The following is a 23,524-nucleotide window of genomic DNA, read 5'->3' on the forward strand; positions in this document are numbered from 1 at the left end:
ATAATAATTGGTGTTTGTCTGGATCATCAGGTGGATCTGGTGAATATTGGCGGAACCGACATCGTTGATGGGAACCACAAGCTCACTTTGGGACTCATCTGGAGCATTATTCTTCACTGGCAGGTGAGCACAGGTGTTCAAAATCTGAATGTGGACCTACACTGTCGGGTCTGGAACACACCCCGGAGATTAATGGGGGGGGGTCATTTTACATGATAGTTGAAGCGTTTCAATAGTGGATGCAATCTGACATGCACGTTTTGTGTGATTCATCTTGATCATGCGCGCAGGTGAAAGACATCATGAAGGATGTCATGTCCAGCCTGCAGCAGACCAACAGCGAGAAGATCTTGCTGAGCTGGGTACGCCAGTCCACCCGCGCTTACCTGGAGGTCAACGTGCTGAACTTCACCACCAGCTGGGCCGACGGTCTGGCTCTTAACGCCATCCTGCACCACTTCAGGTGAGGCGCGTGCCCCTCAATTGCCGTCATATAGAACAGCGTTTGGGAATTATTATTATTTTTTTAAATAACAATTTGTTTTTATTTTGTTTTGACCCTTTATTTTTTTTAAATTCAGATAGTTTGAATTTTTAGAGCATGCTTATTTTTTTTGTTTTTATTTTTTTCAAAAATGCATCAGGGGTATTCGTTAGCCCATCCCTCCTCGTTCTGTAACCCTTGTCCTTAACTGTTGCACACATACTCTGGGGACTTTTGAGTTGTGAGAAAGGCTAGTGTTGGTTTAGACTCGGGCCAGGGTTGATGTGGATCACTGATCCCGTACATTCCACACTCCACTCACCTCCCCCCACATCGTCTTTTCTCTTAGGGTAGCATTAACTCCATACTGTAAATCCGGTCCATATTGATATATTCTGTGTATGTGGGGAAATACTTGGATCCTAAATTTGGATTGATTTGCCATTTCATATGGAGGCCAAATGCATTCAGTTGGGATGGTGTTGTCCAAATGAGGCCTGTTGAGCGTCTGGAGCATGCTTTCACTGTAGCCAAAGACCAGCTGGCTATCGAAAGGCTACTGGATCCTGAAGGTGAGCCCATTCCACTCTTCAAGTGTTTCTTACGAAATACCCCACCTGTGTTTTTTCTGCCATCTTCACATCGCGTAATCTGTTCTCTTCTAGACGTGGCTGTGCAGTTACCAGATAAGAAATCCATCCTCCTGTACGTGACGTCGCTGTTCGCGGCGCTACCCAAAGACGTCAACATGGAGTCTATCCGAGAAGTGGAGACGCTCCCGCGCAGATTCAAAGTGGAGGCCGAAGATTCGTGTCCGGGCCTCGGTGCACAGGTAACTCCTGACAACAAAGCATGTTGTTTTAAGACTTTTACACACTATAGTGTTCCCCCGGGTGTAGCGTGCCCAGACTGTATCGCATATTCTTCAGCTATAGTTTTTTTTTTTACGAGTTGTGGAGTAGTGTTTACAAGTCCTAATATACTGCAGCACCGAGGCCCCCTCGAAGAGATTCAGCATAATTTAAGGTTGAAATGTGTTAAAAATGTGTAGCAGAGGTAAAATGGTAAGAAAAAGTTTTGAGTGGGTCTGGAACATATCCCCCCACCATAAATGGTGGCTCAACGTACTGTGCTTACATTGTCACATCTGTGGTGTTGTCAGAAAACTCCCCAAAGCACCTCTTAAGTTTTATTCATTGCTTCTGGCTTCACATTTCACACCTTGGAAGGGGCGATGGAAAACTTTCGCGCATCTGATTGGCCTGATGTGTGTGTGTGTGGGGGGTTACTTTCCTGGCACGCTTCCTCCCGCCACAGGAAGTGATGTTTAATGCCGCTGCTTTTGTAGCCATGCAGGAGATGCAGAATAGAGGTTCTTTGTTTGGAATGGTGCCCTCCCCCATTTTTTTTGATGCAAGGTTTTGCCTTGTGACTTCATGCAAAAGATTTTTCCGGATTTGTGACATTTTTGGAAGCGCAGTCATTGCATGTGAACAAGTGACTCATTCTTCACTTTGACAACCAGAAAAATATCTGCCATGGATTTCATTGTTGAGTGACCGATACTTTTTGCATCTAGAGTGTCGTCTCGTTGCGACTGAGCCGGACCGATTGCGGCTTGACCTGCCCTGCAAGTCGGCAGCCACCTCCCAGCATCCCATAATAGGCCTGCATACTTCTTAATCCTAACTGCAGGGCAGGTCGCGCCGCATACCTCAGAGCAGTCACTTCCAGCCTCTCCCTCCTTTCAACCGATGCTTCTATTTTAAAATGCAGTAGTAGCTGATTAGAAACCATTGCCATACGAGAAACACAAGTCGAATAAAAAGTGAGCTTTTTGTAAAAACCCTAAAAAAAAAAAAAGATATGAAATCATCCCCTCAGTCCCACGGGCCACTTAATTGTAATTGAACAAAAAACAAAACAAAACAGGGGCTTGTATATGAAAAAAATCTCAATCAGTTCAAAGGTGATTCTTATGAATGGGTCCTCATATTTCTCACAATATGCAGCTGAAGGACTCTGGCAGCAACCCCCGGCCAGAGACCCCTGACGCCCTGTCGGAGCTCGAAGGGGAGATGGAGGGCGGCATGCTGGAAGCCGACTTAGACACCTACCAGACCACCCTGGAGGAGGTCCTGACCTGGCTGCTGTCAGCCGAGGACACCCTGCAGATCCAGGACGAGGTGTTGGATGACGTGGAGGGTGTCAAAGAGCAATTTCACACGCACGAGGTGAGAGGGGACGGGAACGAGGCATCACTTAGGTGGGGTCTCTCTTATAGCAGACATCTGGGATAGTAGAAAGCTCAAAGGCTAGTTAGCTTGATCATGTTGAATTCAACTTGTCAATAACGTTAAAACTGTCTTTCACCATTACAGTTCTCCTGATATTTCTGGGTGTGGCTTAAATTAACCTGCCCCCCTGCCCCCCATGATATTTGGATCAGTGTGTATCCGGTGCAGTTGTGATGTGCAGTTAGCCAACCAACTAATTTAACCAGCTTAGTTAGCTCACCATTAGTGTGCCCGTCATGGAGAGAAGACAGAAGAAGGAGGTAAAATAATTTCCAACATGACAGCAAAGCATGCAGAAGTGCTTGTGCTGTTTGGGTTTTTAGAGCGCCTCGTTGTTGATTGTAAGTGTGTGTACAACAATGGGTTGAGGAGGTGTGTGTGTGTGGGGCGGGGTTGTCATCAGTCTATTTGGGCATATGCTCCAGCTGACCCTTGATGCTGAACAAAATAAGCGGTATTAAAAAATGTTGTCCTCAACAAAATGGTACAGAATAATGCTGTGCTACTTGACTGTAATTTTAGGACCGCAAACTAAATTGCATCTTGTTCTGAACCACACACCAAAACTTCGAAAAGGACATTTTCATGACTATTTGACTATTCAAACTTGTCATTAAACTCGTCAAGTCTAACACTGCTCTCAGGCATGTCAGCAACAAGTTCATTTCCCTGGCAAATTGTGACCGTTTGACTCTTGTCAACTTCGTAAGGACTTCATGATGGAGCTGACGGCTCACCAGAGCAGCGTGGGCAACGTCCTGCAAGCCGGCAATCAACTCATCGCCCAGGGCAGCCTGTCAGAAGAGGTGGAAGATGAAATACGGGAGCAGATGAGCCTGCTGAATTCCCGCTGGGAGAGCCTACGCGTGGCCAGCATGGACCGCCAAGCCAGGTAAAGCGTCACCATTTGAAGCCATTTTTAACGATTAGCGTACATGCGCCGCGGGATAGAGGTCATGGGTCTGAGCTCTGACCTCAGATGTTTATGGCTTTCATCTGTGAGGAATGTGCAAGGCTGCAAGCAATGTGACGGTGACAACTGATAAGCAGTGAGCCCCACCCCCCCTTCCCCAAGGCTTGCAGCAGTCAGTCTGTTATTTACGTGTCAAATGCTTCAAAGACACACACTCACCTTTTTCTTGCCTTTTTAAAAAAAATGTTTTTTAGGCTCCACGAAGTCCTGATGGAGCTCCAGCAGCAGCAACTCCAGCAGCTTTCTGATTGGCTGACTCGCACAGAAGACCGCATCAGAAAGATCGAGACCGAGTCGCCGGCAAAAGACATCGACGACTATAAGCAACGAATCGAGCAGCATAAAGTAAAAGACACTTTTTTTTTTTTTTTTTACACACGTGGAATTGATTGTCAGACCTGAATGTAGATCATTGCTGAAAACCTGCACACTTTAGCTCTAGTTTCATCAACTGTCTTACTAGTGAGGACAATTTTTTTTCTCCTCTCAGGAGCTTCAGAATGACCTGGAGGCTGAGCAGGTGAAGGTCAACTCCTTAACGCACATGGTGGTGGTTGTGGATGAGAACAGTGGCGAGAGCGCCACTGCCGCCCTGGAAGAGCAGCTCCAAGTAAGCCAGTCTGAGACTTCTGCTGTCAGGTGTCGAAAAAGTGTCAGCCAGATTTGAATGCAGCCTCACTTCACGAATGCTTTTTTTCAGTCTTTGGGTGAACGCTGGGCAGCCGTTTGTCGCTGGACAGAGGAGAGGTGGCACAAGTTACAGGAAGACTTCCTGGTTTGGCAGCAGCTGGTGTCGGATCAGGTAGAACACAATTTCTATTTCACATTGTTTCCAAACATTTCTGCGCCAAGGCACATATTTCCATTAAAAAAAAACCACGATGGGAAAACTCTGCGGTAATAAATGTGCATTTTAAACACACTCGTCGACTCAAGCACCATATCTGCTTTCACTTCTGCAGAGTTTATTTAGAGCATGGTTGGAAGAAAAAGAAGAGGCCTTGAGTGAAGTGCAGCGAAGCAGTTTTAAGAATCCAAACGAAATCAATGCAAAAGCGCGGCAATTAGCTGTAAGTAAAGAGGGAGCTCTTTGCCGGAGGCCACCTGCGGGTTCACCCGGCTGTCCCTTGTGATTGCCGTGTTCTGAAAACGTTTAGATTCTCAAGGAGGATATGGAAAAGAAGAAGAGGACCCTCGACCAACTTTCCGACGCGGGCCGGGATGTGATGTCGTTAATACGGAGCGGCGAGGCCGCCGCTACTATTGAGGCGGACGCTGAAGATTTGGCCCATCGATGGGACAAGCTGGTGCAGAGGCTGGAGGACTGCTCCTTCCAGGTCGGCTGAACAATTGTTTGCATTAAGTATGATGGTTCCTTGAGAGAAGTGACCCATCTTAACAAGTGTTTTGATTATCTTTTTGGTGTGACTTGCGAAAAAAAAAGAATCTATTGGTTACATATTGACCAATGCAAAAGCAAAATCAGCTCTTACTCACTAATGGACTCACTCTCTACTAAGGTGATGGAAGCTGTGACTGACGCCGGGATGACTCAGGTAGATGAAACGGTCGTCATGACGACAATCGCCGCCGGTGATTCGGCCACCGACCAGGAACTTGCCCCTCCTGCTCCTCCCAAGAAACGACTGGTGGAGACGGACATAGAAGTCAGGAGGGCGTAAGTGCTTGAGGATTGGGGTTTTTTTTTGACTCGGGGTAACTTTGGTTGATTTGATTGATTTGTCAGAAAGTCATGCCAGACCAGCCGCAACAACAAATATGTGATGTAGATGTATGATATAAACTGAGTACAGGTTGTGGTACGTGATATAAAGTGCGTTTTGTGATTCTGAGACCTGTTGCCCAAATATGGCAGGTTTGAAAATAAACTTTCCGACCATCTGAGCTGGATCAAAAATTGGAAGGCGGCCGCGCAAACGATATCCTCCGCGCAACCGGACACGGCAACCGATGTGCAGGATGTGCAGGAAAAGCTCAAGGTTGGAGGAGGCAGACTGCAAGATTAGATTATGACATGTTAGAACGTGGCAGTTAAACATGCGCTTTGGGCTTTTTTTTTAGGCTCACGAGGTGGAACTCCAAGCAAAGGAGGCTGCCATCGGTCAAGTGATCCAAGAAGGTCAAGGCTTGATGGAGCAATTGGAGAGAGGTATTGTGATGAGGCTGTCACTTTCAACAGATCAATACGGAATTTGCACCCTTCGACGTCTTTGCCTGACAGCTTCAAAGGAGTGCCGAGGGTCCAGAACAAAATCTATTGAAAAAAATCAATTAAATTGATTTGCCCTCCCCAGACTGTCTCATCTTCTGTCACACTTCTTTCACGTCATTCCACTGGAGTTTGATCTCCAGTTTATGATGATTTGATGGCCATTTTCAAAAGAATATCGGAATGTGTAAACATAATAGAATATCCAAAATAAATGTCTTTGCTTTAATTTGATGTTCACATTTTCAGTTCTGTTTTATATACTGCAGGTAGATTTTTATTTTTTTAGGTTTTATGCATACTTCATATTGAGCAGACTTTTATTGTTTTCAATTTTTATCTATTCTATATTGCCTCACAGTTGTGGTGTCCTTTTTTTCAGGAGCACAAAGACACTTAAAATTGTGTCAATTGACTTATTTGACTGTTTTTCCTGTGCGCCTTCAGAGGGCGTGCAAATGGACTCCGTGTGGGCGGACGTCGATCTGATCCAGACCGAATTGGATGCGTGCGCGAAGGAGCTGCAGGCGGCCCGCGACAGAGTGGACGCCCAGACTCGGTTAAAGGCGCTGTCGGCCGAGCTCGCAGGACTGGATCGGGCCTTGGATGAACTGGATGGATGGCTGGACTCCACTTACGCCGTCGAAAAGTGTGACAGCGACCAACTCAGGAGCCTGGGTGAAGAATGTCAGGTACAGGAAACCTCGATTTTTCACGCGGGATATATTTCAGGGGCCACCTGCCATTAGTAATAATAATAATTATAATAACCCTGAATCCAAGTTTCATGACCCCTTTGTGTGTATGTGTTTGTCCCTTTAGTCCCGACTGGTCCCTCTCAGTGCATTGGGTACACAGTTAGAACAGATTTGTGCAGATGTGGAGTCACTGCCTTCTTTAAAAGACAACACCGTGGGGGTGTCGGCACATCACGCCTCCACTTTAAAGCGACTCGAGGGCAAACAGCAGGAGGCCAGCCAAGGTACCCCCCTGCCCCTCCACGCATGTCACATTCGAACTGCCACGAGTTACAACATGAAATCAGCCACTAATGTCATATAAAAGATGAAAATATAACACAAGCCCCCGAGAGAAGCTCACGTAGCAGTCTGCATCTACGTGCTCTTTAATAAGATAAATGAGTCTGATCCAAAGTGGTGCTACCAGGAACTTTGCAAAATAAAACCAGTAAAAATGAATTAAAATTCAGGAACGAACTAAGGGGTCTACGCTAATCCCCGATTGATTTCTTCATCGATGAAGTCTTTTCAAATGGCAGGGATTTCATTCCCAAACAATATGGTTCTTGTTTGGACGTACAGTATAGCACCGAATCCTGTAATTGATTGCCAGACTGCTGACATTTGGCAGAATCCCCAATCGAAAGAAAGAAAACTTTCAAAAGCGCAGCATGTGTTTCAATGTGACGTTCCGTAAATGATAGGCTCCACTACATTGATTTTGTATGGTGAGACCCGGAGACCTCAGGCCCAGGTGTGTGCTTGCATTCTTCTTCTGCGCTCAAGCAAAGAGAATTGGATAAGAGCCATGGAAAAAATCTGTTCTCTTTTTGGTCTGGATTTTTTTTTTGTCGCTCGTTGGCTCTGTCATCGCTCTGTGTAGGGTGCATCTGGAAAATGTTCATATTGCTTCACTTTGTTTTGAACAATGTTACAACCCCTTTCCAAAATAGATTGAATCCCCAATACATAAGAATTTGAGCGCCTTTGTTCACGTCCTTGCTTGGCACAATTCCGGCGCGGCTGCTTCGTGGCTGCGCTGCATGTAAACACTGTCACATTATTCAAGTATGAAATCATCAGCTAATGACTCGGAAAGGAGGAAGACAAGTTGTGAAGACAAACAAGAAGGGAATAGGAATGTCATCATTTCAAATAGTAGGGAGGGTTGTGTTTTATGTTGTCTCCTTAGCAGCGTAATGATGGGCTGTGTTAAATACACAAGCTGTCAAACATAAAATAGGATGGGAAACCTCACCCATGCACGCTACTCAAAACGTCTCGCTGCCCCCGTGTGGTGGTAAAGCAGAAATGTGAATCTCCACGCCTTCATCTAATTTCTAGTTCTGGAGGCTATCAAGGCTCGATCTATTCTGGTGGAGGGGCTGGAGACCAGGCTGGCCGCACTGAGACGAGGAGTCAGCGACGTTGCAACCGCTGAGGCGGCGGTGCAGCGAGCACAGGTGGGTAAAGTTGAAATTGAGCAATTTTAACATGTGCTCTTCACCCCCCCACCCCACCAAAATGCTGCCGTTCTTATTGTGATTTATTACAACGACGTTTATGCAAAGGCTACATAGTTTAGAACATCTGGCTTGTTGAATGAATTTTCACATTATGACCAAGGTGACAGTGTTACACAAAATGTGTGCCAGCTGCTATGCACTGCAAGCCTTTTTTCAGTCTCACCATATGCTGAATTTGGATGGTTATGGTTTCAAATTGGCCCAAATTAGAACAGGATTAGCGGTAACATGGAGGAAGGGGAACCAGGCAGGGAAGTTTCCCCCCCCCCCCCCCCTCCAAGTTAGAAACTATATAATTGGCAGTTATTTGTTTTCACATTTGCACTCAAATTTCAGTCTGTACACTTCTTGTTTGTGGATAGGATAATCTCTCCTTTTTAAATTTTACATAATTATTATTTTTTTTAAACCCCCCTTCCCTTGTTATCCTGCATTGGAATGCGGCTCAGTCTGAGCTCTTGTTATGGCGGCGGTGGCAGCAAGGTGGGGGTTGGTGTCCCATTCTGGGCACCGTGTGACATGCAACATGCATGTCAGTGTCAAGGAAACACAACAATATCAAGTCACATGACAGAACACAGAGTGTCTCAAGGCAAAGTGATAAGCTTCAGTAGTTTAAAATTCCAGATAAAATTATTGAAAGGGACATGTAATGACAAATTGACTTTTTAATGGCTTGTATACAAATAGTTGGGGCTCTGGAATACGTGAAATTAAAGAACCATATTCAACTTATGTAAAGCAGGCAAACTGCAGCAAAACAATGTGCTGTTAAGTTAATTATTGAAACTTTTTTTTTCCCCTCTAGGGTTTGTGTCTGGATATTGAACAAACGCAAAAAGCCTCCCATCCCGCTGAACAGCAAAGATGGACTCAGCTGTCCACCAAGGCCCGGGAGGAGTTGGCAACACTTAAGTGCATCCTGGGAAGCATGAAGGATAATCAGGTAGAAGACCACATCTTTTTATTTTTATTTTTTTAATTACAGTGAGCCCTCGTTTATTGCATTGGTTCCAGGACCACCTGCGATACACAAGCCATGTAAAAAAAACAGTGTTTTCTAAATAGTTGTATCCCTGTCACAAGCAACAGGTTTAGTCTTACTAAATACACAAATATAAGAGTCACGGTGTGCTTGTTTCAAGGTGTTTATTTTCCACTCCCACTTTGGGTTTGCTGTAATTACACACAGGCATATAGTCTTTGTCCTCTCTAAGGAACAACTAATATTACTCGGATTACGCTGCATCACTTCCAGTGGTATTTTGCTGCAGGCATCTTACTCTAAATTCAAACTTGCCTGTGGACTGCGAAAGGCCGTTAAAAAAAGAACACGATCGCTTCATAAAAGAGGGGCTTCCTGTTGTTGTAATATTGTACAATCCTATCAAAATGTTGCCTTCAGGTGCGGATGGCGGAGGTTGAACGCTGGTTGGAGGCGGTTCAGGAGCTTTTGTCCCGAGATGCGACAAGGTCGACTGACACGCACAGCTTACAGGAAGAATTGAGTCACTGCAAGGTCAGAACAACGCACTCATTGCGCTGACACAATATGAGGAACACAGATCTACTGCATGCTACTAATTTCAGGCCACTAATATGCATACGGTTAAATAAGACACATCTGACAGTGTCAATAGAAAGTAAACTTTGTTGCAGGATTATGTGAACGAGATGGAGTCCGTGCAGAGTGCGTTGAAGCAGATGGACGAAAACATTAGTGCCGTGCAGGCGGCTGCGGTGCCGCGGCTGGCCAAATGGGGGCAGCATACGGTGGGAGAGTTTAGAAGTCGATTGGAATCACTTTCGAAACAGGTAGAAACTTTTTACTTACAGCTAGGTCATAAATTGGTCGAGTTGCTAACCTTCCGAATTTGTTTGGAATATCAACTTACATCTGTTTTGCAGTTGCTGAGCCAGCAGGATCGTTTATTAGAAAGTCAGGAGAAGCAGGGGAACCTGAAGAAAGACTTGGCGGAGATGCAGGAGTGGATCACTCAAGTGGATGAGGAGTTTTTAATGAGGGACTTTGAGTATATGAGTCCGGAGGAGCTCGAGACGGCGCTGGATGAAATGAAGGTGACATTTTTTCGCGTGCAGCGACCGCCTGTTTATCATGGGGTATACGTCACAGACTCTTCCGCGTTCGGTGGAAAAAATGCGAAAACCCCCCCAACATGCTGTGACTCTCAATTCAGAGGGCTAAAGAGGACGTGCTACAGAAGGAGGTGAAAGTGAAGATCCTGAAGGACAGCATCAACATGTTGGTATCCAAGACGGCACCCCTTGGTGGTGTTGGAGCCGGAGGAAGGGGTGGGCAGGGTCTGACGGCACAACTGGAGGGCGTTCTGGGGAACTACCAGAAGCTCTGCGACCGCCTCAAGAGCAAGTGCCACACCCTGGAGGTAAATCTGCACTCTGGTTGGGAATCACTGAAATAGTGCATATAACGTTGCATGTAACGCAGGAGGTGTGGTCATGTTGGATGGAGCTGATGCAGTTCTTGGACATTGAGCAAACCTGGCTCAACACCTTGGAGGAGAAGGTCCAAGCCACGGAAAGTCTATCAGAGAGCACAGAGGTTGTTCATGAAGCACTCGAGGTACAAACATCTCGCGGACGCGCTCGCATTGTCATCCGTTTACCTCATTTGTGTCTTATGACTTAGATGAAGATCTCGTGGTCACAAAATATCACCGGTATAACACATGTCATGAAGACATAAAGACATTTCACAACTCCTGTGCATATATTAGTCAGATAAAGAATTTGTATGCCAATGATGTTGACTGTCTATATTGTGCTGCACATTTTGTGGTCTTCCACAGCGCACTATCCAAACATGCCTTAATGACTAGAATAGCAGAGAATTGTCGAAAATGTCTCGGTTTGTGTGTCCCAAGACTTTTGTCTTCCTGGTGTAAACTCTTACAGAGAGAGCCGAGCTCCCAGCCTGTGTCTGGCTGGTTGCTATATCTGTAGCCTGCCCGCAGCATCACTGTCAAAGTCACTTAACGTCACACTGTGCTTCACCCTCCACTGCTGCTGCATTGTTCAAAAACGTAATGAAGTCTCTTGAAGACAATGAGCCTCCCACACACACAAAACAGTCCACTCAAAGATCTCACATAAAGGATGAACCCCCGATTGTCTCTCACTTCTTTATTTAATTGCTAGCTTTCTCACTGGCTTTCTCACTCTCTCGACTTGCGCGTCCAATCACCTGCCAGAGTTTAGAGGGCGTGCTCCGTCATCCGGCGGACAACCGGACGCAAATCCGAGAGCTTGGTCAGACGCTGATCGATGGCGGCATCCTGGATGAGCTCATCGGTGAGAAACTCCAGGCCTTCAATTCCCGCTATGAGCAACTAAACCAACAGGTGAGTTTTATTTTTTTTTAGCTTTATACAGTATAGGCATACAACACTACATTTTTATATATGTTTAACGGAGAGCCATATGCACCGTATTGTATAAAAGCACAACGCTAACATAGAACCTCATTAGGGCAAGCTTAATAGAAAGTTGGAACATGGATGTTGTTCCTGCCGTAATAATAATAATAATATAATAATAGATTTTATTTATAAGCGCCTTTCAAGACACCCAAGGACACTTTACAATAACAAAAAACACAAAATAATACGGGTTGAGCGTAATGAACCATATTTAAATGAAATATTGTTTTCAGGCTGTCAACAGACAGACGGGCCTGGAGCAGCAGCTCGCCACGCTGAAGGAGAATGATGAGGCACTCCAAACCCTCCAGGAGTCTCTTTCTCAACTGGACCGCACACTCACCTCCTACCTGACCGACCGTATCGACGCCTTCCAGCTTCCGCACGAGGCACAGGTACGCTGTGCAAGCATCTTACGTTTCTAGGCACATTGAAAATGCAATATTTGAGGAAACTGGGTGTGAATGCGAAAGCTGAGCTCAAGCCGAGTGCAACGAATTGATTTCTTCCAACGTAGAATAAAATGAGAGTTGAAGATGGACAAGTTTGAATTTGAATACTTTTTTTTTGCAGGACATTGGTGCTGAGATTGCGACCCATGAAGTGACGGTGGAGGAGATGCGAAGGAGGAACGTGGCCAACTTGCCGCCACCGGTCACGGATGGCAAAGCTGCCAAAGGTGGCACCATGCTGGATCAGCTTCAGGTAACGATGAGCCCTCCTGGTGCTGCCGGCTTTTGTCACACCATATATATAATTTTTTATTCCTTCAAGTGAGGCTCAAATCTACGGTGGTCGTTTCTCATGTGCTCAGCAATTTGTGTATATGTAAAAAAAAAAAAAAAGAAAAATGGCAGTAACTGCTCATTTAAAAATTCATCCCCAAAAATGTTTTCCATTCATTTCCTAATGCAGAGAAAATTACGAGAGATATCCACAAAGTACCAGCTGTTCCAGAAGCCTGCTAACTTTGAGCAGCGCATGTTGGACTGCAAGAAGGTTCTCGACGGAGCCAAGGCCGAGCTGCACGTTCTGGATGTCAGGGATTTGGAACCGGAGAAGATCCAGTCCCATCTCAACGGCTGCATGGTGAGACAGGAATTCGTAGTACTTTTTGTACAGCAGGACTCTGAAATATTCAACTCGTAAGTCAAGGTACCACTGTTTATTATGCAGGTTGTTTCCCCGTACTCATTTTCCTTTCTCGTGATTGTGCAGAAACTGTACAAGCTGCTGAGTGAGGTGAAACTGGAGGTGGAGACGGTGATAAAAACGGGTCGGCAGATTGTGCAGAAACAGCAGACGGAGAACCCCAAGGCCATGGACGAGCAGCTGACCGCTCTCAAACTGCTTTACAATGACCTGGGGGCGCAGGTACAGTGAACCCTTGTGTTCTATATAGACCCCTAGAGGTGGAAATCCACAACATAGAGAAATCATGTACATTTAATAAAAAAATAGCTTAATACTGACATAGAAGGCAAATGGTATAATGTAAGGCATAAAAGGTCTAATGCGTGTTTTCTTTCTTTCTTGTAGGTAACAGAGGGCAAGCAAGACTTGGAAAAAGCCTTGTCTCTGTCGCAGAAGTTCCACAAGGAAAGCACCGCCCTCCAAGAGTGGCTGACCACCAGCGAGGCTGCACTCCAGCAGAAGAACAACAGCGGCGACATGCCGGCAGACATCGATGCTGAGATTGGCTGGGCGAATGTGAGGACAAATTATTCTTATTATTTTTATGATTACGGCATTATGAATCTTTTTTTTGAGAAGCTGTAGTCAATATATAGCAAATCTAAGGTCAAATAATCGAAAGTCAATTAATTTAACGAGTCTCTGCAACCTAGTCTTTCCACACTTGGCCAGTAGGGTGCACCCTAAGCCAGTTGGACGCTTAGGAGAACTTCTTCCCTTCTTTACTGCTGGTGTTATCTCTCTAAATACAGATACAGCTTTTATGACTATCATAAAACGCGAAACTGCTCTTTGTGGCATCACCAGGGCCTTTTGAAGGAGTCCGAACGCCGCCAGCAGGAGCTGTCCAGTTTGATGGAGACTAGCAGCGGGCTGCAGACACTGGTGGAGGGCAGCGAGACACAGCTGGAGGACAAACTCTGCGCCCTGAACGAGTCCTGGAACCAAGTCCACACGTGGATTGAGGACTGGCTCAGTGCTGTGCTGGTGGGTGTAACAGTATTTAAAAAAAAAAAATAGGGGGAGGTTCCATAGTATGATGCCAAATTGAGCCGTTTCGTGATCACAAATTTACAATGATTTAAAGTTACTTGGGACAAATGTATCATAGATCATGAGCCCCATGCTGCTTCACCATGCTTATCTGTTAATGCAGAGCCACCAGAGCGAGGTGGAAATCCTTGACGAGAACCTGGCTCACATCAGCACTTGGCTCTACCAGACTCAGATCCACCTGGATGAGGCGGAACGGCTAGAATCGGCCGAGCGGGAGAAGGTTGTCAAGGTGATACAGTCATTTAAAAATTTATGACATGGCGGCAGCGCAAGCGACGAATTGCAGTATATTGGTGTTTAACCATTGTGTGCTGTGTCATCAGAACATGTTGGAGGAATTGGAGGATGTCGGGAGGCGCGTAGACAACGTGAGGGACCAGGCTGTCATCCTGATGACCAGCCGTGGAACTGCCTGCCGAGACGTGGTGGAGCCCAAACTGGCCGAGCTCAACTGCAACTTTGACAAAGTCTCGCAGCACATCAAAACTGCTCAGGTATAACCCCCCCACCCCAAAAAAAAAAAGAAACCCACTCAATATCATGTACATCTCATACCATGGCCAGCACATGAAGTGAATTTGGATCGGATTCCTGATTTATGATCAACTTCACTGGTTCCACTACATTCTTTATTGTCATTGCATAATTCTCGATGTTTAATTTAGTGGAAGCTTTCAGGAAATTTACTGGAAATGTCCACCCTTCTGCAACAATAGTTTGAGGTCCGTGTTAGGATATTAAAAATGATGTGTGTTCTTGCGCAGATGATGACCAGTTTGGAGTCGGGAGGCATGGACATAAAGCAGGAAGCACCTCAGCAGGTTCAATGATTACACGCACTACACTACTCTATATAAATAAACTCAAAGTGGTGAAAGAAACATCTCACTGCGATTTTAGTTGAAGTTACATTGGCCAGCAGATTGTAATTTGCTTTGAAAATCAGAAGCCATCCTCAGATTTAGCTTTTTCTTTAGCACGTACTTCAGAACCTGGAGACCTCGGTGGAAACTCAGACTGAAGCTCCGTTCCACAGCGAGATGCAGGAAATCCAGGCCGAGCTGCAGGACACACTCAGTATTCTGCAGCAGGACTCTGCTAACATCCCCGACGATGACAAGGTAGCGCCACATTCGAGAATTTCGATGTTTTTTTTTTCTTTTTGAAGGCCGAAGCTGAAACAAAGTGTTGCTTATCTAGGTTTATGGCGTCAATTACGCTAGTGGCGCAAAGCTGGCCAATCAACAGTGAGGTCAATGTCCCTGTCAGGAAGCTTGATAGCGCCTTGGATGGGAAAGTCTGTTCTCTTTCAGTCTCTCGAGCTACTGATTCCACTTTTTTTCTCCCCTCCTGGCTTGTCTGGTGTCCAGCTGGATGAGGAAAAAGCCAGTGTCGAAAACCTGCTGAGACGAGGAGAAGATCTGCTTCAGCAAACATCAGACGAGGTCCAGAGGGAAGAACTGAGGATCTTGCTGCTCCGACTCCAGAACCAGTACTCTTCACACAGGGTTCGACACGCACTCTTTTTCAGACCCCACTCTTCGTGCACTGCTGTTAATTCGTGTCTCTCTTTTTTTTTTTAGGAGCTCAGGGTGCTGAGAAGCAGGCAGCTCGTCGTCGATTCGTCTTCCCACATGATCACGCCGCAGATAAGAGACATGCCGCCCCAGGTGAGCTTAGTTTGATCGCTTTTGATCTAGTTCAGCGTGACCCATTTGCTGTTCCGCTGTTTTTTGGAATGAAACATTAACTGGTGCAAGTGTTGGGACACAGACACTGTGTTGTAATAAAATAGAATGAAAAAGAATTAAATAGGTTTTGTCACAGGGCATCAATTAAATGGCCATTTTGCTGCCCTTACTTGAAGCAGTAAAAGACAGATGGGCTCATCAGTATGGCACTACTATAAGTCGGTCTTTGCAGAGGATAAAGAATATCAATTTCTGATTACTAGAAAAAGATTTGCTCACACTATAGGGCACTATATAGTGAACAGGGATTGATTCTAAGAGTGAAGTGAAGCCTTAATGGAACTGAAACCCTGCCAAGCCAAGTCAAATTTATGTGACGTCCTCACAAAAGCACAACCACAGAACTTTTTTCTGCTTTAAATGAGTCCACTTATTTCACGGTAGCTTCCCATGGTCTTTTTCTTTCTTTTCGTTTTTACAGAAAAAGAAGTAAAGAACATTTTGATTCGGGCTAAAATGGTGATATCGTGACACCATCAAAATTATGTTCAAACTCCTAATTATGCAACTTTTAGGGCGTTCAGACATCACTGTGCCACAGTAATTGTGTTATTTGTTTGTGTGCGTGAATTGCAGGACGACCAGTTGGTGGCGGACCGCGGCCGCGTTTCCTCGCAGAGCCCATCAAGCTTCCTGCTGGACATCAACAAAGTGCTGTTGACCATGGCCGACAACGAGCTGCTGCTCAACTCCTCTGAGCTCAGCGGGGGGCTCTACGAAGACTTCTCCACCCAGGAGGACATGCTCAGGGTCTGTCCGGCTGGTTATTAATTTAAATTGAATTTTTGTGATGTGTTACCTGTTGGCCTTTGTAACATAAATGGAGCCTCCAGTGCACATGTCATTTGTGTTTTTCCTTCCTTCAGACCATCAATGAAAATCTGGAGCGGGTGGGCGAGCGTGTGGACGAAATCCACGAGCGCCACCCAGACGTCATCCAGCATGCGTCGCCCGCTGAGGTCTCCCAGATTGAAGATTCGCTCACGCAACTCAACGCCGAGTGGGACCGCCTCAACCGCATGTACGACCAGCGTAAAGGGTGAGCGCGGCGGCGCCTTTCTACTCTCGGGCAGTTCAAGCCTCGCGTTGATTTACTCAACATGCAAATTTCTCTTCTTCCCTACTATGGGAGTGTATGACATTTCCTTAATTTTAAGTGGATTTAAAATGTTCTACAGACATGTCTGATATGCACAACATTTTTTCTCCAATTTATACTTGCAATTATTTTTTTCAAATGTGTTTACAACGTGTAAATCTACATTTGTAAAGACAAGTATTTTGTACAGGAGCTTTGACCGCGCCATCGAGGAGTGGAGGCACTTCCACTGCGACATGAATGACCTGAGCCAGTGGCTGACCGACACGGAGAGGCTGCTGTCCGACAGCGTTGGTCCCGAGGGACAGTTGGACCTGGACTCAGCACGGCGCGACCAAGAGGTCAGTACAGGGTGCGCGCGCACACACACACACACACACACACACACACACACACACACACACACACACCCATACACGCATGAAGAAAGCATCTGTTCCACACTCGGGCATTCATGAAGTTAAATTAAAATGTTTAAACATATTAAAAAATGAATTAACTTAAATGACTATGTGAAAATGTGTTTCCATTTAAATGTAATTTAAAAATAAAAGTACAATCGTGAACAGAGTCAGTGTTACAGTGGATTTCTCAAACAGTCATCTTTAAATTGTTGTAAGAATTGAACAAAGAATTGGCCACTTGGAGGAAAAGAAAGAATGAAAATCTGTGAGGGAAAAAAAAGCCTGTTATCTGTTTTTTTTTTCTTTGACTTTTTCCATTTGCTTGGCTGAAAGTCTGACCATGTGGTCATTGGATGGCCATGACAGATGGAGTCATGTATAGTGTGATGAAACCTCATTTAATACGAGTTCAAAACATGATCATTATCCCCAAGATATGCTTTTACTGTTTAAACTATTAGACACATGTTAGCCAGTCTTTGATAATTCAACTGCATTCCCTGTGGAGGGATGTTGTTTGTACACTGCATCTTTTAAACAAACAACTAAAATCGATCCAAATTCATTATGCACAAGAGAAGACGAGCCGGCGTCTTTGTGTGGTTACTAAATCTTGAGCTACACGCGTCTTCACAAGTTGTTTACACGCATTTTCACAGGTTTTAAGAGCTAGTGAAGGGATTAAGCGGCACCAATTAGCAGAGAGGCGAGGGAGCGTGGGCTCAATTTTAGGACTCTGTGCTTGGCTGAAATTTATGCACGACTTGACTTGACTAGTGTTTGTGAGACTTAGATTTGCACTGACATGAGTTTACATTTGAATATCTGTGTGGTGTTCTGTTTGTTTGAATAGAAGAGTGAGAGGAGGATTTTTTTAAATTAAAAAAGTCTTCATTTGACAACCAGCATGTGGACTGCGCTTAGGAATGGCATAGGTGATTCAGAGCGCCTCATTGTCATCCGTGAGTGTGCGCACATCACAAATAGATGGAGGCAGGGGCATTGGGTTGACATGGCTTCTGTAGAGTGCCTCGTTGTCCTGATAGCTGCACAAAGTACCATCCATTTCTCCTGGTTTTAGAAGTCCTATTTTATTGACAAGTGACAGCTAAGTCGGGTCTGCTTGCAGTGCATTCAGTGAACATAGCACACAGTGTTTGAGAGCAGAATGAATGGCTCCAATCTTTAAGCATTACCGGTGGCCAACCGATGGCAGCATTGGATCCCTCTTGGATCAGCTCACTGTGTCACAACAATGTGTAAGCTCCTAAAAACGTGACATGCCCTTGGATATACGACTGTTACAAGCAAGATCAAAGTGTTTGTCACGTGAAATTTATCACAGAGTTTCACAACGGAAGACATGATGGGGATTATTTAAATTTAGAAGTAGAAGCAATGATGCAATCTATGTACACACCGTCAAACACATGCATGAAACTTGCACGCACACACACTACTGAATACTACTATTAAATAACGTAGTCGGCCATTATTTTGCCATGAAAATCACATTTTCAATTTTGTGGTTGGTATTTTACAAAAGAAAAAGGACTGTTCAGTTGTTTGAGGTGCCACAAAAGCAAAAATGATCAGTTGCGCTGGATGAAACAAACCCATGTTTTACGACTGATTATTAAAAAATGGCATCAAGTATAAAAAAAAAAATTGTGATGAAAGTAAATGGTTTATTTCATTTGGTAGTTTCTGTGTTTATGCCGTAAAAATCAACACAATATTCTGTCAGCCTTGAAAGGAGCAGTCAGAATGCTCCAAATTGGCTGTCACTCAAGCCATTAATTTTCACTTTACAGGCACTACAATTTGATTTGTAAGGCCTGTCGATTTTTAGGAATTAGTTTGGAATCTGTTTCTCCCTCTAGGAATTAGGGGAAGGACTTGCCAACCACCAGGCCGTCCTGGCCGGTCTCACCCGCACAGGAGAGCGCATCATCAGCCAGCTGTCCTCCCCTGACGGCGCTCTGCTGGAAGAGAAGCTCCACGTCCTGAGGCAGCGATGGAGGGCTACGAAGCGCCAGGTCGCGGACCGACAGTGCAGGTATTCATAGAAACGTGGCTATTAATGGACATGAGGGTAGATGTCGATATATACTTGTACCGCCATCATTTCGGTAACTGGATTAGAAGTTTTGGATTTCCAGTGTAGTACAGGATCGAGGTCAGCATTTCCTGCCTATCTTCTTTGTTTTCTTATCGGTTGCGGTCAATTAGTCGCCAATGGTAATTTAAATGTAAATTTCGGGATTAAGTCTGCAACCTGGAGGGAACTAGAGATCCCAATCTGGGTAAATAATGTGTCTTTGCAGGCTGGCTGCAGGCGATGCTGCCCTGGGGGACCTGATGAGGCGAAGCGAGGATTTGGCTTCATGGTTGCAGCAGGCCGAGAACGTTTTTGTCACTCTTCCCATCTCCTCCACCGACCAGAACCTCAAAGAACTCAAAGTAGGCATTTACCGTATTTTCTAAAATGTACAGGAGTGCCTTTAAAAAAAAAAGTCACATTTTGGCTGTGTTGCAAAATTTGAAGTGCAAGCAGGCTTCAATGTGTTACATCTTGAGTGACGTGAAAGGGAAAAAAAACTGTCTTTCACCCCGAGGAGCCATAAATTGGACTGATGCTTGAGGCGAGGCGGTCGACTAATTGAGGCAGAGTGTTTACCTGAGCAAAAGCCACTTTACTTTTTTGTTTTTCTTCTAACTGACAAGCCTTTCAGCCCCAGGTTTTACCTTTGCCATTTGATCCGCCGAGACCAACGTGATTAACTTTCTTTCGATCAATAGCACTTGATGACATAAACGACTCCAGTGTTTCCCCCTCAGGCCTTAGCCATGGAGATGGATGTGCAGAATGAACACCTGGTCTGGCTCAACAAACATGCCCCGCAGATCCTAGCCAGTCCCGCCGTAAACCCGCAGACCAGAGACCACCACGTGGGCAACCTCAGAGCCATCAACCTCAACTGGAGCAAGGTGGGATAAGCCGCGGGGAATAATTCATACGTCTTGTGTATGCATTAAATACAGAAATAACACCCCATAATCCGTAATTGACACTGCACCTTGGTAAATCAAGCAAGGTGCTGTTTCTTTGATAACCTAGAGAAGTTGCGATTTTGGAGATGTGAGGATTCCCTGCAGTGATGCCAAAATACCCATCAATAAAAGCATTCTTCCCTGAACTACTCCCCTCTTGAATCCCAACCTGCAGGTAACCCACGAGTTGTTAGACAAGGTCGGACAGGTGGAGGCCAACCTGAAGAGTCACGCCCACTTCCGCGACAAAATGACCCGGCTCACCGACTGGGTAGTCATCACGCACCAGACCATCACAAATCGAGGCCTCAGTCCCGGCCAAGCGCAGGTACCGTAAATGATGAGCCGTGATATAGTGATGGAGCGCCTTATTCACCAAGAGTCAATCTTTTATAAATACGTGACCCCTGTCTGACTGTTTTCAGGCTTTGGAGGTCTCCATGAAAGACAGAAAGAAGGACTTAGAGGACCTTCTGGCCCACTCTATTGAGCTTCAGAGACGCCAGCAGCTTTCTCCTCATGAAAAGGTTCCCTCAGCCTAGTTGTGTGATTTATTCAATAAGCCTAAATTCACAAGCCTGTGTAATTATACCATATTGCAGCAGGTCCTTTTCTCTCCTGGAACTGATTGCAGCTTAATTGGCTGTTTTATTAAAGCACCGTTCCTCATCTCACACACTCTCAATGTTTCACGGCACGCACGCGCAGAGCAAGGTGGAACAGCTGGCGGCCGATTGGAAAGTTCTGGATGGTCGACTGAGGGAGTCTCTGCAGGCGCACGTCTCCCCGTGGACGCTGCACCACACTCGGGTTGTAGAGCACCAGCAACTCGGTAAACAGCGGTCTCATTTTGAACACGTTTTACAGTGGAAAATCATCTGTTCTGTAATCCGTCGCTTCACTATTTTTTTTCCCTGTACTTTAGTTTGCAAACCCAAAATACAAATTGAGAACATTTGCAAGGATCTGCTGTGAGCCACAACTCACAACCAGACGCTTACATGCAGACGAACCGACCAATCTGACTCCAGTTCCTGATGTTGCCCACTAGGCCATGCCCCTTGCAAGCACACATTCAGCACAGGAATACTACACGACATACAAATTATACACTTTATTAAAAAAAAAAAATCTTTACACACTCTAATCACTTTTATTCAGCTTTTATACAATGCACAGATATTTGACTTAATTCAAATGGATTTATGGCATTAAAATGTGGATAATAGATTTTTACAAAATATATTTTATATTTGTACTTTTTATTTTGTTCAATTATTTCAGTATTCATCTCTTCATTCTTTTTTTGTAGGATTTATTATTGACTCTGTGCATTCAACATTATTTTATATATTAATTTAGCCGCTGTAGAGGTTCTGCATTTTCATGAGTATTACACCCCCGACATTATACAACACATTTGCGCTCCTTTCCCATGAATCATCGGCAGCATATGAGTAACGCAACCGTTTAGTGGGAACAAGTACGGTGGAGAAAGAGCAATGCTTTCATTTCCAGCATGAAAAATGCATGCTGAAATTACAAATCAGCTGGTGAGCTACCTTCGCTGCCGAGCATCATTCATCACCATTTGACGTTTACGTTCAAGAACATCTTTTAATATTCATGCTCTCATTTTTCCTTCAATATGTATACAGTTAAACCCGGTAAATATTATTGGATATATTCCAGTCTCGTGTCTTTAAATATATATTTTTTTAATAGTTTTACCACTGCCGCATTTTTGAACCACGATTAAATGTATTAAGACTCACTTTTTTTTTTAAATTGCAAATTCCTCATTTCATGCTAACGTCTGTGAAAGTTAACGGAAATGAGCAAAACGGAAAATATAAACCTTCTAATGGCTACTACTTTACTCCATTGTAGTCACAGTGTCTTCAGTGCCCTCAGCTGTCCAGATGGCCAGCCTGGCGAGCGAGGACCCCTATCACCAGACCCCGCACACGCCCGACTTGGTGGCGCCCACCGACCTCAATGAAACAGCCACCGAGCTGGCGGACTGGCTGGTCCTCATCACACAAATGCTCAAGTCCAACATTGTCACAGTGGGCGACACAGAAGAGATCAGGACCACCATGGCGCGCCTTCAGGTGAGAGCAGCACTTGTTTCTAAGCACCTCTATTCACTCGCAGTACTATCGGACTTAAAAACCTGTATATTAAAAAAACGATGTCTGTCTGTTTCATCCACCCAGGTGACCAAAAGCGACCTGGAGCATCGTCATCCTCAGCTGGAGGACATTTTCACCCTTGCACAGAACATCAAAAACAAGACGTCCAACCTGGATGTGCGCACGTCCATCACGGAAAAACGTGCGTGCTATTCAATTAGCATCACCCGCTCCGTTTTGTGTATATTTTTTAAAAACACATTTTCATTCTCACCATATCGCCAGTGGAGAGAGTGCGCAACCAGTGGGACAACACGCAGCACGGCGTGGTGGCGCGACTCCAGCAGCTGGACAACATGATTGGCCACAGTGACCAGTGGGAGAGTCAGCGGCGGGAAGTGCAGGCTCTGATCGGACACAAGGAAGGATGGTTCCATAACATGCTGCAGCAGTCCCGGGAGTCCAGAGACCCCCTGACCATTCAGCTGGCTGACAGCAAGGTGATGGTCGATTAAGAGTAGACCAACAAAATCATCTCAAGAACCCTAAAAGATACAGGAAGTCTTCCATTGTGGTATAAAGTGCTCATTTTAGGGCTCATATCAGCCATTTCCTTGCCTTCCAGCATTCGTATCAACAAACTGCCACTGAAACCGATGTTCCTCAGCAACATAAATTTTTATAGGCCTGTCTATCATGAGTAGAACCACAAAAAAATTCTCTAGAACCCATGCCCAAAAAGACACAGCAAGTCTACCATATTGGCTCAAAGCTGCTATGTTAGCCTCATTTCATTTTTTTCCATGACCAGGGATAATCTGGCTTTAAACGACCTCCAACTTTCAACCACGCATACTGGAAAGATAGATGACGGCATGTTGGGAAACATTTGAGTTTCCAGACAGGCGTGGGGGTGCGAGGGCTCTCTCATTTGCCGCTTGCAGCTTTAATTACCCGCGCATTTCAAAGTGTGATTAAAAGTGCAAGATGGGAAATGAATCACCTCTCTGCAGTATCCTTTGGAGGCTTAATAGCATCAGCGAACCCACATCAACCGTCATCCTCATGCGAGATGACAAATTGTGCCTCGTGAGAGCCTCCGACGCACTGTGTGGGACGAACA

General features: G+C 45.2%; 1 protein-coding gene across 4 annotated transcripts in view; it reads left to right on the forward strand.

Annotated features, from left to right (window-relative positions):
• LOC147187798 (utrophin-like) overlaps positions 1-23,524 on the forward strand; it is a 95,774-nt gene that overhangs the window by 10,869 nt on the left and 61,381 nt on the right. For all 4 annotated transcript variants that reach the window (XM_086099846.1, XM_086099848.1, XM_086099847.1 and 1 more), the window contains exons 6-53: positions 31-123; positions 291-463; positions 941-1,056; positions 1,150-1,316; positions 2,497-2,718; positions 3,492-3,673; positions 3,949-4,099; positions 4,245-4,364; positions 4,455-4,556; positions 4,717-4,824; positions 4,912-5,091; positions 5,275-5,432; positions 5,631-5,754; positions 5,837-5,924; positions 6,432-6,676; positions 6,807-6,966; positions 8,069-8,187; positions 9,059-9,196; positions 9,656-9,769; positions 9,910-10,065; positions 10,159-10,329; positions 10,449-10,655; positions 10,718-10,852; positions 11,481-11,630; positions 11,942-12,103; positions 12,282-12,413; positions 12,624-12,797; positions 12,927-13,082; positions 13,248-13,418; positions 13,710-13,889; positions 14,059-14,187; positions 14,282-14,452; positions 14,723-14,779; positions 14,936-15,079; positions 15,329-15,466; positions 15,542-15,628; positions 16,286-16,459; positions 16,576-16,748; positions 16,999-17,149; positions 19,096-19,271; positions 19,540-19,675; positions 20,054-20,203; positions 20,442-20,594; positions 20,692-20,793; positions 20,975-21,098; positions 22,157-22,380; positions 22,486-22,603; positions 22,687-22,901. In XM_086099846.1, the coding sequence (XP_085955972.1) occupies positions 31-123; positions 291-463; positions 941-1,056; positions 1,150-1,316; positions 2,497-2,718; positions 3,492-3,673; positions 3,949-4,099; positions 4,245-4,364; positions 4,455-4,556; positions 4,717-4,824; positions 4,912-5,091; positions 5,275-5,432; positions 5,631-5,754; positions 5,837-5,924; positions 6,432-6,676; positions 6,807-6,966; positions 8,069-8,187; positions 9,059-9,196; positions 9,656-9,769; positions 9,910-10,065; positions 10,159-10,329; positions 10,449-10,655; positions 10,718-10,852; positions 11,481-11,630; positions 11,942-12,103; positions 12,282-12,413; positions 12,624-12,797; positions 12,927-13,082; positions 13,248-13,418; positions 13,710-13,889; positions 14,059-14,187; positions 14,282-14,452; positions 14,723-14,779; positions 14,936-15,079; positions 15,329-15,466; positions 15,542-15,628; positions 16,286-16,459; positions 16,576-16,748; positions 16,999-17,149; positions 19,096-19,271; positions 19,540-19,675; positions 20,054-20,203; positions 20,442-20,594; positions 20,692-20,793; positions 20,975-21,098; positions 22,157-22,380; positions 22,486-22,603; positions 22,687-22,901 (7,176 nt within the window). The remainder of the gene's footprint in view (positions 1-30; positions 124-290; positions 464-940; positions 1,057-1,149; positions 1,317-2,496; positions 2,719-3,491; positions 3,674-3,948; positions 4,100-4,244; positions 4,365-4,454; positions 4,557-4,716; positions 4,825-4,911; positions 5,092-5,274; positions 5,433-5,630; positions 5,755-5,836; positions 5,925-6,431; positions 6,677-6,806; positions 6,967-8,068; positions 8,188-9,058; positions 9,197-9,655; positions 9,770-9,909; positions 10,066-10,158; positions 10,330-10,448; positions 10,656-10,717; positions 10,853-11,480; positions 11,631-11,941; positions 12,104-12,281; positions 12,414-12,623; positions 12,798-12,926; positions 13,083-13,247; positions 13,419-13,709; positions 13,890-14,058; positions 14,188-14,281; positions 14,453-14,722; positions 14,780-14,935; positions 15,080-15,328; positions 15,467-15,541; positions 15,629-16,285; positions 16,460-16,575; positions 16,749-16,998; positions 17,150-19,095; positions 19,272-19,539; positions 19,676-20,053; positions 20,204-20,441; positions 20,595-20,691; positions 20,794-20,974; positions 21,099-22,156; positions 22,381-22,485; positions 22,604-22,686; positions 22,902-23,524) is intronic.

The sequence above is a fragment of the Hippocampus guttulatus genome, chromosome 20, assembly GCF_054856545.1.
Source record: "Hippocampus guttulatus isolate MCC_2025c chromosome 20, RoL_Hgut_1.0, whole genome shotgun sequence".
In the NCBI taxonomy this organism is placed as follows: Eukaryota; Metazoa; Chordata; class Actinopteri; order Syngnathiformes; family Syngnathidae; genus Hippocampus; species Hippocampus guttulatus.